Below are 19028 nucleotides of genomic sequence, written 5' to 3' on the forward strand. Positions count from 1 at the left end.
GGGACTTCTAATGTCTAGATTTGTATATAAAGGATCAAAGTTAAACTTACCTTTATCTTTGAGGCTAGTCCACCATGGCTATGGCAATTCCTATGGGGGTGACATTTTGGTAAAGTGGACACCACGTGACATGCACTTAGTCACCAAATTCTTAATAATATTTTGCAAAAATAAAAATCCAAAGTAAAATAATTGCAAAAAATAATCTAAAGTAAATAAAAAATTTTAGTTGCCAGTAACCAGTTAGTCAAATTCTTAGCACTAAAACTAGTTGGCTATAACTCCCACTCTTTTAGGTCCTGGGAATTGCAGTTAGACAGTTAAGGTCTAAACAAGATTGGAGGTTAGAGTAATGAGATGATATGCCGCGTAACGTTCACCTCATCAAAATTATGACTAAGTATAGTTTTATTCACAAAATATAACATAAATTAAATAAAAATAATATTTGAAAGTAAATGGGTAAATCCGACCCTTAAAAAGTCATTGACGCTTGATTTCGAACATACTTCTTTAAACATGTGCTTCTTCGACAAAGCATTTACAATTGTATCACGAACTGCTCACCGTTGAGCACACAAACGACTAGGCCAAATATAAAGCAAAACAAATATAACAGAACCTAATATAAGCATAATTTCTCAGTAGAAAAAAAAAGAAAATTAACAAAAAAGAGGGTTGTTCATTCAAAAATATAAAAATTGGAAAAGGATATTAGTTAATTGTCCTGATTGACTTATTACTACTTTATTAACATATGTACAGAGCATCTTTAATGTTACGAGTAGGACAGATAAAGTTCTACCACATTCAAGTGATCCAATCACTAGAAAAATATGACTTCAAACTGCACAAATTAGAGATCCACAAGCGAATGTACATAAGCTACAAACTACAGGCTACTATTATACAATTTGAGACCAGACAGCATATGCCATTACCACCAACAGCACCCTCTTAATTGAAGGACGACATCAGTATGCTCGTAGAACTTGAAATCTGCACACAACTAAAAGAGAAATATTAACAACTCGAGTTCATCAAATTTGCACACGACTTATACAGAAATATTAACAACTCGAGTTCATCAAATATGCACACAACTTAGAAATATTTAATTAGTGTTAAATTGGATGGGAAAGCAAAAATAAGATTAACTCAGCAGAAAAGAAAGCCAGCCACTCTAGTTGTGGCAAACTTGGTATCAATCAACATGGAGCCAAATATACTGTCTAATTTGTATCTTGCATCACTCTATCAGAAACGCCAGCTGTAAGGAATTTCCAAAAGTTGATACATCCAAAGAGTAGATATTTCCGAATTATTGTTTGGTCTTCACCTACAAACCTGGAAGAGCAACAAGACTATGGGGCGCTCAAAATATTCTCCCTCCAGGATATTGGGAGCTCAAAATCTTCTCCCGAAAGGATATGATAGCAGTTCACCTGAACACCAACCATTCAATGTAACATAACTATGATGTTCAGACCTCTAGCATCTCACATAGGTGGTACTTTGTCATTTTACCTACACTACGTCATAATTGCATTGCCTTCATGATGCATGTGAATTCGTATTAAGGGCCCTCTACAACAACAACAACATCAACCCAGTATAATCCCACTAGTGAGGTCTGGGGAGGGTAGTGTGTACGCAGACCTTACCCCTACCCTGGGGTAGAGAGGCTGTTTCCGATAGACCCTCGGCTTCCTCCCTCCAAGAACTCCCCGCCTTGCTCTTGGGGTGACTCGAACTCACAACCTCTTGGTTGGAAGTGGAGGGTGCTTACCACTAGAGCAACCCATCTTAAGGGCCCTCTCTAGATAGGCATTAATATGTTTTCAACTCTAAGCCACTAGATGTGACGCAGTAAAAGAGGACTATATTACCCCTACATAAAAGGCATAAAATCATGCCAGCAAGACTTAAATTACATTCATCAAACATATTATGCAGCTTCTATATCATTTGCCGACTCAATGCCATCAATGTTACCTCCTCCGGTAAATCATCCAGTCCCAGTAATTCAAAGAAGACACCACTACAAGACCATAATGTTAAGCTTTACCGTTCTATGTTCAGCATTCTTTATTTTGCTGGTTGACTGCTAACCTTTATAAATTTAGAGGTCGAAAACATTGCCTTAACCTCCGGGTATATAATTCCTTCTGCATAACTTGCAAGATCAATCAATAAAGTATACCTCGATCTCAGACTAATAAGAATCGACTATATGAATCCTCTATATCATTCCACTCGTTTGAATTATATCCTCTGTATCATTCTACAACTTTTAAGCTCATTCTATTCCAATGTCCTTTAAAACAAATTAGGTGGTCTCTACAACTAGAAATGCTCCAAAGCTCATACCTATCCATACAGTGTGCATACAAATCTCTACAACTAAATCTCAGTCCAAACAAGTTGGGGCATACAGATCTCTAACCAAACTAAAAACTAAAAAGAGTCCAAACGAACACTGGACCTAATGTAAGTGAAACAACATGTAATTCTTATCCAACAAACTGGTATCGCTTATATGGTACCTTTGCATTGTTTTAATTAGGTAAGCATAGATTTCGAGATCATACATATATTGAAACAACTTCTCTTAATGTGATCTTAGATCGACCTTATCCCCTTTTAGCTCCTTCAATTATCATAGCACCACACGACATCATACAGCCAAACCATCTCATCTCAGGTGTGTTATTTGCACCATCTATCAGAGTGTGATTATTTCTAATATTTTTCAATTTTATATGATTGCGCATCCACTTGACATCCACATTTTTATGCCACTCATCTTGAGAATATTTTGAACCTTAAATCGCAACAATGATTCCCTATAACATTGTTGGTCTCAGGGGCGGATGTACCATTATAAGTACGGGTTCAATTGAACCCATAACTTTCTAAGCGAATTATAATTTATGTGTAAAACTTTCCTGAAATTGTAATAAATAGTAGACATGAACCCATAACTTAAAAAATATAACGGCTTCAACGCTAAAAGTCTTAAAAGTTGAACTCATAAAGTTTAAATCTTGGATCCGCCTTTGGTTGGTCTCACAACCTTTTTAACCTATCACATAGTACTTGCTTAGCACTCCTCCATTCCAACTATCCTATTTTAGTTACGTGTCACATCTTCATGTGTCATGTCATTCTCTTGTAAGATGGAGCCTAGATATTTGAATGTCTGCATTTAGATACTATAATCCTATCTTATGTTGCTTACCCTTCAAAATCCCTGCCGCACCCGACACGATTTGAGTGTGGGTGTGAGATCCACACTGGATTTGGTCAACTTACCTTGGGTGCTTTAGCTACATCTATGACCAACAGACCAAGCAGTATAGATTGCTTCCGTATTTGATTTAATTTTTTGGTTTATGTCATATATTCATATAACGTATTGAGAATGCTTGGCTCTACACGAGATATGTTATGAATAAAATATTAGGTGTTTATAAAGAATTAAATTTTATTAGTTTTTGTTTGATAACTTTACTTAATCAGAATATATACGTATATATGTACAGTTGTTGGCCGTATTTCAACACTCGTATCCACACTCAGATCCATACCTTTGAATCCTAGAATTATGTGATGAAGAATCCGACATCTAGATCCGCCCCCGAGTCCGGGCAACGTAGATTTCATCTAATCTCACTTTAGCTTCATTCTTCATATGGGGTTAGAGTTAAACTTTAATGGATATACACTTTCTTCCTTCTATCCATCTTAAAACACTTATTATCTAGAGTGCCTTTCAATAGTTCAATCTTTTGATTGACTCCGTCATCAGTTAGTTGATTAACATAATATCACATGCAAATAGCATGCACATTAAAACTATATGATTTGTAAACTAAATTACAACTAACATAAACAAGTAGGAGCTCAAGAAAAATATCTAATGTACTGAAGTATACTGGAAGCTCCTTTATATTTCCTCTAACTATTCTCACACTTGTGACCTACTTTCTTAGTTAGGTTCTATTATTCTAGAGATTATAAAGCGATTCATGTTTGATATCACTCAAAAAATTGAATATCTTAAACCTTCTCATCCTGCAAACATGGCGCTCCTTGATACATGTCCTTTATGATGTTATAACATTTTAGTTGAACTTATTTAAACTTAAAAACCCACAACAGGGCTTATCTTGACACTTTATTATGTACTTTTTCAATGTTCACGAATAACCCTTTGGAGATACTTTCTCCTCCCCTTTTAAATTCCCATCAATCGTTTTAGCAAAAAAAAAAATAGCTTTTGTTATAAACCTACTAGGTATAAACCAAAACTATGCCTTTGCCACCCTTGTAATCTCCTAAAAGACGTTGTATCACTCTTCTAAAAAGTTTCATAGTATGATCCTGTTTAGAAAAAAGGTTTCATAGTATGATTATAAGTTTTACACCACAATTGTTCGCACAACTTTGATGTTCAGAAAAATACCAGACTATAGAGTTGACCAGCAGTATTCTATGTTCAGAATTTTTTATGACTCTAAGTGACTGGAAACCTAAAGGAACTTAAAAGTCCAAAGCATCATCTTTAGTTATGTTATAGTTTAAGAACACCAGAGCCCAACCAATCACCACATTTTGAGTCATATTTGATACCTTGTGACCAATTGAACTGATACTTAACATTTTCTCCTCAAATTACATTGCAATATTAGGCTGATCCACCATCAAAATGGTGGCATCACATCTCTGGAGCTGAATGTAATGAGAATACCAGGATGCTTCCAGAGCAAGACATCTATAAAAAGGCTTTTGGGATTACATTTGTTCTGATTTACTATTAAGAGTTGGTTCTAAATGCTCTATTCCTAGAAGGAGAAAGCACAACAATTGAAAAGGTGCCATCTCAGACCATCCTCTGATGGTCTTGATCACCAATCCACTATTCACTTCAAAGAGACACCCTTCAAAATTGTCAAAGATAAAGGAAGCCGTACATCACCTATCTAAAAGAAATTAATTTATGCAAAAACGACAGGTGCATTGGTTAAAGGCAAAACAATCATCTGGATTATTCAAATTACCTATCAGTCAATAGAATCTTAAGAGTAAATATAAAAATAGATCCAAGGGAAGTTGGATTGCTGTTGTACTTAAGGGAGCAAGTCAAAAGATTTCAGATAGCATCGACAGAGGAAACAGATTCCAGCATTTACCATAAGACTTTGAAAGAGAGAACATTATATCTGGACAACAGAATCAACTCTTTGGTGAATGATCTGCATCAGATCCACCTACTGAAGAGTTTTCGCTATCAGAATCTGCAATTAATGTGAAACAATAAGGGAAAATGAAGACTTAGACTAGAGAACGAATCCAATCATGACACCCCAAAAAAAGGCAAATGAAACAAAAGTGAGAGAGAGAGATGAAAGAGAAAAATAATCACTACCACTTGATGATGACACTGAGTCAGTGCTACAGCTGCTTGCTTGACTAACATTTTCCATTTGAGCAGGATTGGAGGAAGTGCCTTTCTCTTCTACTAGCATATACAACAGAGTTAATAACTATTTCCAACGAGATTACTGGGCATGGAAATTCTCACATTTTAAGAACTTACCTGCTTTGCTTTCTTTTGGAATTTCTACCACAACTGGGTTAGCATTCTGCAAAATAGCAAGAACGCGAGCTCAAAACATGAAAAAATTACTCAAACAGAAAAAAAAGGAGAGAATCAAATCGGAAAAAATTAATGCTCGATATTTTACCTTCTCCTGGACATTCTTCTCAGCTTCACTTTTTCCTTGATCTGCAAGTCCAGCTTTTCTTTTGTTCTTGCTCAAGCTCTTCTTGTAATTGGTAACAAACCTGTCGAGCTCCCATAGGGTCTCAGTATCAACACTATCAATATCCACTTCAATCTCATCATCCTGTTGGCAAAGAGATGAATTCCTCTTTTTGATGATCTGTACTACCTGTTCAAGTTTTCCAGAAGGTAAATTCTGTAGGCTTGTGCTAAGCTTTTGCTTTTCATCATATGTCATCTCTCTTTTATTGGGATCCTTTGCTTTCGGCTTCTTTGGTACAGGGGTCCTTCCGGATTGGGGGAGAGCGACAGCTTTAGTCTTCAAATCAAAGGGATTGGATGTTGATTCTGACCTGTCTAAAGTCCTCCTCATTACAGGGGGTGGCAATGGTTGGGAATGAGGCTTCTTAGATTTAGGAGTCTGCAAACTCACCTCAGAGTCCATTGTCAATCTCAACTCGCGCATATAATCAGCCTCTATAGTGGCCCACTTTTCCTCAAATATCTTGGAAAGTTGCTCGGCCATCATATGAACATCTTGGCCCTTTGGATTATACGTCATAGCATTTTGAAACGTAAGTCTCACATCCTCGGCAAAGTCTTTAGGAGACTTGTAGCAATTTGTATCCAGCCTGGACTTCACGGTTCCCAAATCCATTGGATTCTTAATAATGTCAAAATAGTCATGTAAACCAAGACCCTTTGTATCAACAGGCTGGTTAAACACCCAACCATGCTTGTGCTTCATCAATCTTTCAAGCAAAGCACGACAATTCTTGAGTATTTGATTTGAGAACTTCCCCTGGCCCATACCATGTACCGATTCTGGCCCACTCACTTTCTTTGCATTTGATTTTGACTTCTTGTTGCTTTCAGCTGGGGAAAACTTATCTTTAGCTAATAAGAAATCTGAGTTCCTATAAAATTTGTTTGCCTTTGGTGTCCTCTTCTCTTTCTCCGCATTATCAACCACGCCATGGCTGTTCTCCAAGACGGATACGCTTAACTGATTCAAAGGCCTGGACTCAAGCTGTTGCCCCATTTGTGAGACATCTGAATGTACCTGTCGTACCCCACTATCCTTATCAATTCCAGTGCTGATCTTCTGTGCATCTTTCCTCTCGATCTTCTTCACCAAACTCTGAACCAAATCCAACTCACTCTGCAGCTTCCTTCTTAGCTCTCTCATCTCACGCTTGGACTTAAACGCTAAATTGATTCTAGCACTATTCTCTTGGCCATTACCTGCCAATATTCCGGTATTCTCTAATGTTAAGAAACGGTTCAGACTCGAAGAACCTTCTGAGGCAGCATCTAAGCAAAAACCAACTATTTTTTTAGACGAATTGCCATCTTCCAGAGCTGTTTTCCCTATATTATTTAACCCTTTAAATGACTTCCGTCTGTAGACTTTGCTTTCAGTCAACCTCTGCTGCTCTTTCGATCCTCCATTTTCATCATTCGCCATTGTTCCCGAAGTCATACATTCAACAACAAAACCCTAATTGAATAGGTATGAAAAAAGCAGTTGCATAAATACTTGTCAATTAACTTGCTCTTCAACAAATTGAGTAATTTGTCATCACCAAATTCCTACTGCTTAAGAAAAAACTAAATCCCTACTGATAAAAAATAGTACAGAATTTCCTCTCAACAAGCTTATTTTACACAAAGAACAAAGTAGAAGCGTACGCGCGCGCACACACACTTGTATATGTACTGATAAGAAAAACACTGCATTTCTTCTCAATCAAGCTAATTTTACACAAAGAACACGTAGTGTGTGCGCGCGCACACACACACTCTAGTATATGTACTGATAAAAACACAGAATTACCTCTCAAGCAAGCTTATTGTAGACAAACAACACGTAGAAGCACACGCACTAGTATATGAAACGAGATAGAAACCCTAAGCAAACAGCCGTTAGAGACGATATGATTTCATAGCACAAACATATAGCTCAAAACAACGAGAAACAAATCTTTACACACTCGCAAGTTGAGAACTTTATAAGCCGTAAATACTCATAGATGCCCCAAAACAAAACGGATTTATGCAAACTACATCAATTTTATCCGAGATTTAGGGTTTAAACTGAATCACAATAATGAACACATACTTTTGGCAAATCTTCACCCACGCACTTTCTCTCTCTATCAATCAGCTGCTCTCTCTCACTAAGATTTTAGTGTTTACTGCAAATCGCTCATTTTGTTTTTCCTAATATCGGAGAAGAATAGTGGTCGGTAAGAGGAGGAGAGGCGAAAATGCGAGTCGCGTGCTGGCCACGGCGGAATTGAGGGCTAGGATTTTGTCACTGAGAAGAAGGGAAGAGAATGACGGCCGTAATTTCGATTTGGTCGGAACGTTGACATTTGCTTGGTCTTTGCAGATGTGACCCACGCGTTGAGGGTGGCGCGTGGGAGTAGACGTGGATCGGGGAATATTTGGCCCTTTTTGACTCGGAAGGTCATGGGGCAAGTGCACAAATATACCATGTTAATACTTATTTTATCCTAAAATTTAAATTAAAAATCTTAATTTGAGGACAAGTCCGATGAAAAATTAAAATTCAGGATGCACTGATTAATTCCTAAATAACAACCCTTTTGTAATGACTCGGCCGATCGTTTTGAGTATTACAGTCTCGTTCCCCCATTTACTGCTTATCCTGTGTTTAATTATAATTTTGTGACTCGTCGGAGAGATTTCAGAATGAACTAGTACACTTAGTGGGTATTTGGACATAAGAATTGTAAAATTCCAAAAATAAGTGGAAAAAAAATTCAAGTAAAAATTGTATTTGAAAATTAGAGTTGTGTTTGGACATACATATAATTTTTTGGTTGTTTTTGAAGTTTTGTGAGTAATTAGGCTTGAAATGGCGAAAATATGAAATTTAAATTTGGAAGTTTGACCGGGGAGTTGACCTTTTGATATCGGGGTCGGAATTCGATTCTAGAAATTGGAATAGGTCTGTGTATGTCATTTATGACTTGTGTGTAAAATTTGAGGTCAATCAGACTTAATTTGATAGGTTTCAACATCGAATGTAGAAGTTGGAATTTCTTAGTTTCATTAAGTTTGAATTGAGGTGTGATTCGTCGTTTCGATTTTGTTATATGTGATTTGAGGCCTCGAGTATGTCTGTAACATGTTTTGGGACTTGTTGGTATGTTCGGACGGGGTCCCAAGGGGCTCGGTGAGTTTCGAGATGGTTTCCGACCATTTTTAGGCCATTTTTATTGTTGGTTTTGTTTACAGAGGTGTGCATCGCAATCGCGAACATTTGGTCGCGTTCGCGAATAGCAAACAGCAGTTTGTGGCCTTGTGAATCGCGATTGCGTAAAACAAAATCTCTGTTGTACTGACCCGACTTTGGAAGCTTATATCTCGCAATCTATAAGAAATTTGGATATTATCCAAAAATAAAAGTTGTAGCCCTTAATGTCTAGTTTTCAGAAAGTTAAACCATTTGTCATTTGGAGTTATGTACAAAACATTATGACCATTATACTAGAGGTTATCTGGAAAAATTGGGGAGTTTGTTCTTTGCGATCGCGATTGGTTTTACGCGATCGCGAAGGGCAAATTTTGGGCTGAAAAATTTTGTGCTTCGCAATCGCAAAGCATTTTCCGCGATCACAAAGAGTAAATGTCTAGACAGAAGCTATATTTTGAGGTTTCGACCATTTTAATATATTTGGAGCTATAGAGCTCGGATTGAAGCGATTTTTGAGGCGATTTTCACCATATGGATTGAGGTAAGTGATTCTAACTCAATTTTGGTTAAATTACATGAATATATTATTGTTTTCATCATTAAATTAGTATTTTGGGTTGGAAATGGTAGAAAATTTCATAAACTTTAATTGAGGATTTGAAGGCCGAGTTGTGGTCGAATTTGAGTAATTTTAGTATGGTTGAACTCGTGGTTGAATGGGTTGTCGGATTTTATGAGTTTTGTCAAATTCCGAGATGTGGACCCCACTGGCGATTTTTGAGTGTTATTTTGGATTCTGTAGAAAAATTAGTATTTTCATATGGAATTAATTTTTATAATTTGTATTAACTGAATCGAATTAATTGTGACTAGATTCGAGCCGTTCAAAAGTTGATACGCGTAGAATGGAATTTATGGAGCATTGTTTGGCTTGCTCGACATTGGATTTGGCTTGTTTGAGGTAAGTAACGCTTCTAAACTTGGAGCTGAGAGTATGAACCCTGATTTATACGTGTTATGTGTTTGGTGTCGAGGTGACGCACATGCTAGGTGACGGGCATGTGGGCGTGTACCATGTGAATTATGACTCGGTTATTTCTGTGTTACTGTGTAGTTACCTAATCTTATTTGTATCTATAAAATCTCTACGTGCTAGAGTAATTGAGTTGTGATCCATGTTAGAAATCATGTCTAGGATATATGCTTATCATATTGGGACCCACTGATGCCATTTCTGTTGTTGAGTTATTTGTTTACATTGCAATTACATACTCAGTCATACGCATTCATTTGCATATCATATCTCAGTCTCTATTACTATTTATTGATACATCATATCATCATGTTGGGCTGATTTTCATGACATTGTGAGCCCGAGAGACTGGAGAGATTAATGACTGAGTGAGGCCGAGGGCATGATGGTGAGGATTTATGATAGGATCGGGCTGCACGCCGCATCATGTTGTATTGATTTATCCATGATTGGCTTATTATAGCGCTTGGGCTGAAGGAGCCCCTCTGGAGTCTGTACACACCCCCAGTGAGGGCAAGTACCTACTGAATGCGAGTGCCGAGTGCCGAGTGCGAGTGCCGAGCGATTGGGAAGATTGAGTGACTGTGGGGACTGAGTGAAATGACACTCTGAGAGTATGCATATGGTTTTATCACTGAGTTGCATCGCATTGACATGCACACTTGACATACATGTATAGAGATGCATTTTCCCTCATGATGTACGATATTGCGTCATTCATGACTTCTCCTACATATTGACATATATGCATAAAGATGTATTTTCTTCACGCCTTTTAAAAATGAAACATTTACCTGTTGAAAGTTTTGGGAAAAATCACAGTTTTCAAACTTACTCATAAATTGGTGATTTCGGTAAAGGATTTGGATTTTTACTGATATATTTAAAAAGCATGACTATTTTTTCTGGAACTGTGAACAAGCTAAGCGTTTTATCTTTGAGCTATTTCTTTTATTACTTATATTATGTTGTTATGAACTGTTGTTGGCTTTTGGTGTTGGACCCTGACCTTTGTTCCACCTCGTCACTACTTTCAACCTAAGGTTAGGTTTGTTACTTATTGAGTACATAGGGTTGGTTGTACTCATACTACACTTCTGCACCTTGCGTGCAGATATTGGATGATGATGTTGTTGTGATCGATGGGAGCTGGATTTGAAGATGTACCTGTGTTCCAGTCGTTGCTGCCTCTTGTTCATAGTAACTTTATATTTATAAAAAATTTGTTTATGTACATTTCGAATAGATAATGTATTTATTTCATACTACCTTTGTGAATTCTAATCTTAGAAACTCATGATTTGTACTACCAGTCATTGGGGAGTGTATTAGAGTCAGTTAAATATTAATTGAATTGGATAGTTATTAATTGACTTACCTGATAGGTTGGGTTAGATGTCATCACGAGTAGGTGGATTTAGGGTCGTGACACCTTTAAAGTGACTACCTGATGTCATTTCTACCCAAAACAAGGCTCGATTCGTCATTGAAGCCCATATTCGATTGGACATGATAGTGACCCTCCCAATGAAATTAGGGATTTTTTTCTTCCTATACAATATTTGAAACTTATTTATCAAAATTGTCCTTATTTTGTATATAACCCAACCTAAACAAGGATTACTTACAAATTATATACAATCTATTATTAGTGCCTTAAATTAGGAGATTTAGTTACACCTTTTCCTTTTTTCTCTCCTCTCCTCTTTCCCTATTCTCTGCCACCTCTCTTCATATTTAATCCATTATTAGTGCCTTAAATTAGGAGATTTAATTACACCCTTTTCTTTTTTTTTTTCTCCTCTCCTCTTTTCCATAGTGCCTTAACTGTAGTATTTATGTAAAATGAAAAGCAGGAAAGTATTATTTAAGAATCACTTCCTCTCTAAAGAAAAATAAACATTTAATCCCATTCTTAATGGTAAGATTTTGCCGAATTCAAAATTGGATTGACTTACACATCCTTTACCTTATATATATATATATATATATATATATATATATATATATATATATATATATATATATTAATTGTGAGTACTAAATATATTTCACATATATACTTTAACCAAGAGATATAATTTAATTTTCTATTCCAAATAGAAAATTTCAAATTGTCCACAATATTAATTATATCCTCTGTGCTAGCAAAGAATATAATAATATTTCATTTGGACCAATAATTTAATTTATTTGTCTACTTAAATTCTTTAGTTTAATTATCAAAAGGAATTCTGAATGCCAGAATATTTAATTTTGATACAAAATTTGATACATCTATAACAATATATAAACTAAAAACATATTTTATACGATTAATTATGTAGTATACAATTTTTTATAACTTATTTACAACTTTCATACATTATTTTTACCCGGTTAAATACAACTACAACATCAACAACTTAAATACATTTTTCATACAAATTTTATATAATATGTCTTTTGTATGTATTTTGTATATATATATTGTATGTAATGTGTTCTTCTTCCTCTCGAAAATTTCAATCAAAAATTCCGTTCTTAATATAATTTTGATACATATCAACAACTTTATGTAAAGAGATAGTATTTATAACTTAAATACAAATTTCATACAATAATTCATACATTATGCAACTATTTTTTAACTTTCATACAATATTCAAATAAAATAATATATAAGTACAACAGAATACAATTTAAATATAATTTATATACAACTATAATACAATTTCATAAGTATATTGTATGTCACGTCTTCTTCTTCTTTTTTGAGTTTTAAAATAAAATTCAGCCAAAATCAAGTCTAATCTTCAAAAAACACCCTCAAAATTGAGATATAAACTCCAAAGAATATTTTTAATTATTTGCAACAACACCCAATCCAAACAAACAATAGTTTTTGAAAGCCCAAATTCGAATTCAAAGCTTCAGAGCTTTTTAATGGCTGTCAATGGTAGAGAATCAAATACCTTCAAAATTTATTGGTTGACAATTTCAATTCGAACACCAATTGTGCAACATGAAAAGAAAATTGCTAAGTTAAAACTGTCACGACCCAATTTCATCTATAGGTCCTAATGGCGCCCAACATCACAGCTAGGCAAGCCAATTAGTGAACTAAACATATATTTCCTCTTTTCATAAATTTTCGAGTAATTAAACTCTTCTTACTTGCAAGATTTAAGGAAAATAAAAAAGGTTTTTGATAAAAAAAAATCAAGAAAATAATTCAAATCACAATTCTACTAGTGATTGTGTCAAGACCTGGTATCACAAGTATATGAGCATCTAGTAGATTATACAAATGAAATCCAAAATATTGTCTGAACACAAAATAGACAGAAAACAAATACAAAGGGAGACACTAGGTGCTACGGAACGACTCAGGAAAAGAAGCTCACTACTAGTGGTTAAAATCTCATTTTTATCAAAACCTAGGTTTTTGTCTCAGATCCTGCACAAAAACTGCAGCAAGCGTAGCATGAGTACGTAAACAACGTGTACCCAGTAAGTATCAAGCCTAATCTCGAAGAAGTAGTGACCAAATTTTAACTTTGACACTCACTATGGATCAATATTATTAAAATAAAAATATTTAAATAGACATGGTTTATGTGAATAACAATAATCTTCATAACAAACGGGAATAAATAATTCTTCCAAATTCAATAATTTCCAATTAATCATTTATCTGCAGAAGCTACAATAGGATGTCAAGGTATCGTGTAATTATTATTATTAAGTGCGATTTCTGTTGAGGTCGTACGACCCGATCCAGAGTGTTGTGTACACTACCGAGGGACGTGCATCACGATCCATAGATGCATCTATACTGCCGAGGCGTTCGGCCCGCTCCACAAGAAAGGAGGACATTTTCTTATGAACCTCCGGAATGAGAAGTTATTATAAAGCTAACACATAAGGATGTACAATTCTATTAACAGTCAAGTAATTTGCACAAAAATTCAAGTATGTGAAATTTCGGTCTTTTACTATTTTCGCTAACAATTTCCAATATAATTCCAATACTTTAATTAAATAAAGGATGCAATTATTATAAGTAATTCATGATTTGAGTCCTAAACTACCCGGATATAGCATAATTAGTAGCTAAGCACGGACTCTCGTCACATCGTGCGTACGTAGCCCCCACAATTAGCAATAATTATTAATTTAAATCACCTATGGGGTAAATTACCTCTTACAAGGTTAGACAAGAGACTTATCCCGTCTCAAAGTTCACTTTTCGAACACGATTTTGTGTTAAAGCCTCAACTCGATGCCGAAAAATTCGAAACTATCCAAATGTTATATAAATAATTAGTACATGCTCAATAATTCGAAATTAGACTATTAAATTAATTACCCAACCCAAATTGGTAAAATTCCTAAAGTTCACCCCGGGCCCACGTACCCGAATTCCGAAAATATTCGGAGAAAATTGTTACCTATAATCTCAAGAACTCAAATATATAATTTTCATCCCATTCCATAACCATTTTCGTGGTTAAAATCTCATTTTTATCAAAACCTAGGTTTTTCATCTAAGCGGGATTTCCATAATTTACATGTTATAATCTACCCATAATCTATGTATTTAACTCAATATGGGTAGAATTAACTTACCTTCAAGTTGCTAGTTGAAATCTCCTCTCAAAAAGCTCCACAATCGCCCAAAAATGGAGAAAATGGGCAAAAATGGCTGAGCCTCGTTCCTTTAAAACATTCTGCCCAGTAGCATTTCCGCACCTGCGAGGAGCCCTCCACTTTTGCGGGACCGCTTATGCGGCTCTTCTAGCGTATCTGCAAGCATGGCCAGCTACCCCATTTTCGCACATGCGGACTCCTTCACCGCAGAAGCAGGTTTGCTTCTGCGGACATTTTTTCGCTTCTGCGGTGCCCAACGACCCCTCCGCTTTCCGCTTCTGCGAGCAAGGCGTTTCACCTGCGGTTTCGCTTCCGCGGCTCGTTTGGGTTGTTACATTCTCCACCTCTTAAACAAACATTCGTCCTCAAACTAGTTTAGAATTATACCTGGAGTGCTGAATAAATGTGGATATCTGCTCCGCATGTCCTCCTCGGCCTCCCAAGTCGCTTCCTCAACTGGTTGGCCCCTACACTGGACTTTTACCGCAGAAATCTTCTTGGACCTCAACTGGCGAACCTGTCTATCAACAATGGCAACTAGCTCATCTTCATAACCCAAGCTCTTGTCTAGCTGAACTGTGCTGAAGTCTAGCACATGTGATAGGTCGGCATGATACTTCCGGAGTATAGATACATGAAAAATCAGATGAACTCCCGATAGACCGGGAGTCAAAGCAAGCTCGTAAGCAACCTCCCAACTCGTCTCAACACCTCAAATGGGCCTATAAACCTTGGGCTCAACTTGCCCTTCTTCCCAAATCTCATGATTCCCTTCATCAGTGAAATTTTCAAGAGGACTTTCTCACCCACCATAAATGATAAATCACGCGCTTTCTGATCCGTGTAACTTTTCTGTCTGGACTGTGCTGTACGAAGTCGCTCCTGAATCAAATTTACCTTTTTCAAGGCATCCTTCACCAAATCAGTACCATATAACTTAGCCTCGTCGGGTTCAAACCATCCGATGGGCGAACGACATCGCCGACCATATAAAGCCTCAAATAGAGCCATCTCGATACTGGATTGGTAACTATTATTATAAGCAAACTCGGCCAAAGGCAAGAAACGATCCCACTGACCTCCGAAGTCAATCACACATGCCCTGAGCATATCCTCCAAAATCTGAATGGTCCGCTCCAACTGCCTGTCGGTCTGCGGATGAAAGGCTGCGCTGAGCTCCATACGGGTCCCCAACTCACTCTGTACTGCTCTCCAGAAATGTGAAGTAAACTAAGGGTCTCTATCTGATATGATGGAAATTGGCACAACGTGCAACCGAACTATCTCCTGAATATAAATCTGGGCCAACCTCTCTGAAGTATACGTAGTCACAACTGGAATGAAGTGTACCGACTTGGTCTACCTGTCGACAATGACCCAAACTGCATCAAACTTCCGCAAGGTCCGCGACAACCCAACTACAAAGTCCATAGTAATGCATTCCAATTTCCACTCTGGTATAGTCATTTGCTGAAGTAGGCCACTTGGCCTCTAGTGCTCATACTTAACTTGCTGGCAATTTAGGCACCTAGCTACATACTCAACTATGTCCTTCTTCATCCGCCGCCACCAATATTGCTGCCTCAGGTCACGATACATTTTTGTGGCACCCGAATGAATAAAATACCTAAAACTGTGCGCCTTCTCTAGGATCTTTTCCCTCAGCCCATCCATATTAGGAACACATAGACGATCCTGGAGTCGTAGAACACCATCCTTGCCAATAGTAACTTCCTTAGCACCACCGCGTAGTACTGTTTCTCGAAGAACCAATAAGTGTGGATCATCAAACTAGCGAGCCTTGATCAGCTCAAATAGTGAAGACTAGGCAAAAACACATGCAAGAACTCGACTGGGCTCTGAAATATCCAGCCTCACAAGTCTGTTAGCCAAGGACTGAATATCCAAAGCTAATGGCCTCTCTTCTGCTGAAATAAAAGCCAAACTACCCATAATCTCTGCCTTTCTACTCAAGGCGACTACAACTATATTTGCTTTGCCCGGATGATACAGGATAGTAATATCATAATCTTTTAGTAACTCAAGCCATCTGCACTGCCTCAAATTTAGGTCCCTCTACTTGAACAAATGCTGCAAACTATGATGATCAGTGTAAACCTCACAAGACACCCCATAAAGATAATGCCTCCAAATCTTAAGAGCGTGAACAATCGTAGCTAACTCCAAATCATGTTCCAGGTAATTCTTCTCGTGGGGTTTCAGCTAACGTGAGGCATATGCAATAACTCGCCCCTCCTGCATCAATACACAACCCAAACCAACGCGTGAAGCATCACAATACACTATATACATCTCCGAACCGGAAGGCAACACTAACACTGGTGTTGTAGTCAATGTTGTCTTGAGCTTCTGAAAGCTCACCTCACAATCGTCGGACCATCGGAATGAAGCACCCTTCTGGGTTAATTTGGTCAAAGGTGTTGCAGTAGATAAAAATTCCTCCACGAACCGATGATAATAACCTACTAAACCTAGGAAACTCCTGATCTCAATCGCCGAAGTGGGACGATGCCAATTCTGAACTGCCTCGATCTTTTTGGGATTAACTTTAATACCCTCGCCCGATACAATATGCCCCAAAAATGCTACAGAATTTAGCCAAAATTCAAATTTGGAGAACTTAGCATATAAATTTTGTTCCCGCAAGGTCTGAAGAACCACTCTCATATGCTGCTCGTGCTTCTCCTTACTGCGCGAGTAGATCAAAATGTCATCAATGAAGACAATGACAAACGAATCAATATATGGCCTCAACACTCTGTTTATCAAATCCATAAATGCCGCTGGGGCGTTAGTCAAACCGAAGGACATCTCCAGAAACTCATAATGACCATATCTAGTCCGGAAAGTAGTCTTCGGAACATCCGAATCCCGAATCTTTAATTGATGGCACCTTGACCACAAGTCGATCTTAGAGAACACCCTAGGACCCTATAACTGGTCAAATAGATTATCATTACGTGTCAACGGGTACTTGTTCTTAATGGTAACTTTGTTCAATTGGCGGTAATCAATACACATCCGCATAGTTCTATCCTTCTTCTTCATAATTAATACCGGTGCACCCCAAGGCGATACACTCGGTCTGACGAACCCTTTGGCTAGTAACTCCTCAAGCTGTTCTTTTAACTCCTTCAACTCTTTTGGAGCCATGCGATACAGTGGGATAAATATAGGTTGGGTATCTGGAACCAAGTCAATACAGAATCAATATCACGACATAGGGGCATACCTGAAAGATCTGAAGAAAATACATCGGAGAACTCCCGGACTACAGGCACTGAATCAATCGCCGGAGTCTTTGCAGTAGTGTCCCGAACATAGGCTCGATAAGCTAAACAACCCTTCTCGACCATGTGTCGAGCCTTCAGAAAGGAAATAACCTGATTAGATGTGCTGACAGATGAACCCTTTCACTCCAACCTAGGCAACGCTGGAATTGCCAAGGTAACAGTCTTGGCATGTCAATCTAGGATGACATGATATGGAGATAACCAGTCCATGCCCAGGATGATCTCGAAGTCGGTCATCTCAAGCAGCAGAAGATCTGCTCTAGTTTCATAACCACAGAATGTAACAATGCAGGACCGGTAGATCCGATCCACAATAACAGAATTGCCCACATGAGTGAACACATAAATAGGAGTACCCAAGGACTCACGAGAAACACCCAGGAAATGAGCAAATAGAGATGACATATAGGAATATGTAGTCCCTGGATAAAATAATACGGAGGCATATTTGCCGCAGACAGAAATAATACATGTGATCACGGCATCTGAGGCCTCTGCATTTGGTCTGGCTGGAAAAGCATAGAACCGATCTGGAGCACCACCTGGCTGGCCTCCACCTCTAGGACGACCCCTACCCACCTGCCCTCCGCCTCTGGGTGGCCGGACGGCTGACGGAGTAGCTGGTGCGGTAATCATTGGTTGCTAACCCTCCTACACTAGTCTACCCCGAAGCCTAGGGAAAAATCTCCGCATGTGACTGAAATCCCCGCACTCGAAACAACTCATCGGTACGATGGACTGCTGACCTGAAGTCTGGCCCTGATGATTTAGAATACCCACTGGAGGAACCCTGAATAGTTGGTGGGCGATAAGAACTCTCTGGCATAGCACTGAATTAAGGTCGCACTGGAGCACCCCGAGGAGGCGGTAGTGCTGGATATGGGGTCCTGCTGGACTGCCCTCTCATGAACTAACCTATACCCCCATACGGGGCACCTCTCAACTCTCTAGAATATCTAAACCACTTATCTCTAATAACCTACTCTCGGCTACGCTGATGCACACCCTCAATCCTACGGGCTATCTCCACAACTA

The 19028-nt window shown here is 37.9% G+C and overlaps 1 protein-coding gene across 4 annotated transcripts; it reads right to left on the reverse strand.

Moving 5' to 3' along the window:
* Window positions 1-714: 714 nt before the first annotated feature.
* Window positions 715-8274, reverse strand: LOC104112556 (transcription factor GTE4). Of its 4 annotated transcripts, none has more exons than XM_009622513.4 (6): window positions 7911-8274; window positions 5751-7289; window positions 5603-5648; window positions 5432-5521; window positions 5196-5300; window positions 715-999 (listed from the first exon to the last, which is right to left on the reverse strand). In XM_009622513.4, the coding sequence occupies exons 2-5, from the start codon at window positions 7269-7271 to the stop codon at window positions 5239-5241; spliced, it is 1719 nt and encodes a 572-aa protein (XP_009620808.1). In that variant the 5' UTR covers window positions 7272-7289; window positions 7911-8274; the 3' UTR covers window positions 715-999; window positions 5196-5238. The 4 variants fall into 4 exon arrangements, with proteins under 4 accessions (XP_009620808.1, XP_070038142.1, XP_018632020.1 ...); XM_070182041.1 differs by having other exon boundaries at window positions 715-1009; XM_018776504.3 differs by having other exon boundaries at window positions 5432-5524.
* Between the last annotated feature and the right edge of the window lie 10754 nt (window positions 8275-19028).

This window comes from Nicotiana tomentosiformis, chromosome 8 (assembly GCF_000390325.3).
Source record: "Nicotiana tomentosiformis chromosome 8, ASM39032v3, whole genome shotgun sequence".
In the NCBI taxonomy this organism is placed as follows: Eukaryota; Viridiplantae; Streptophyta; class Magnoliopsida; order Solanales; family Solanaceae; genus Nicotiana; species Nicotiana tomentosiformis.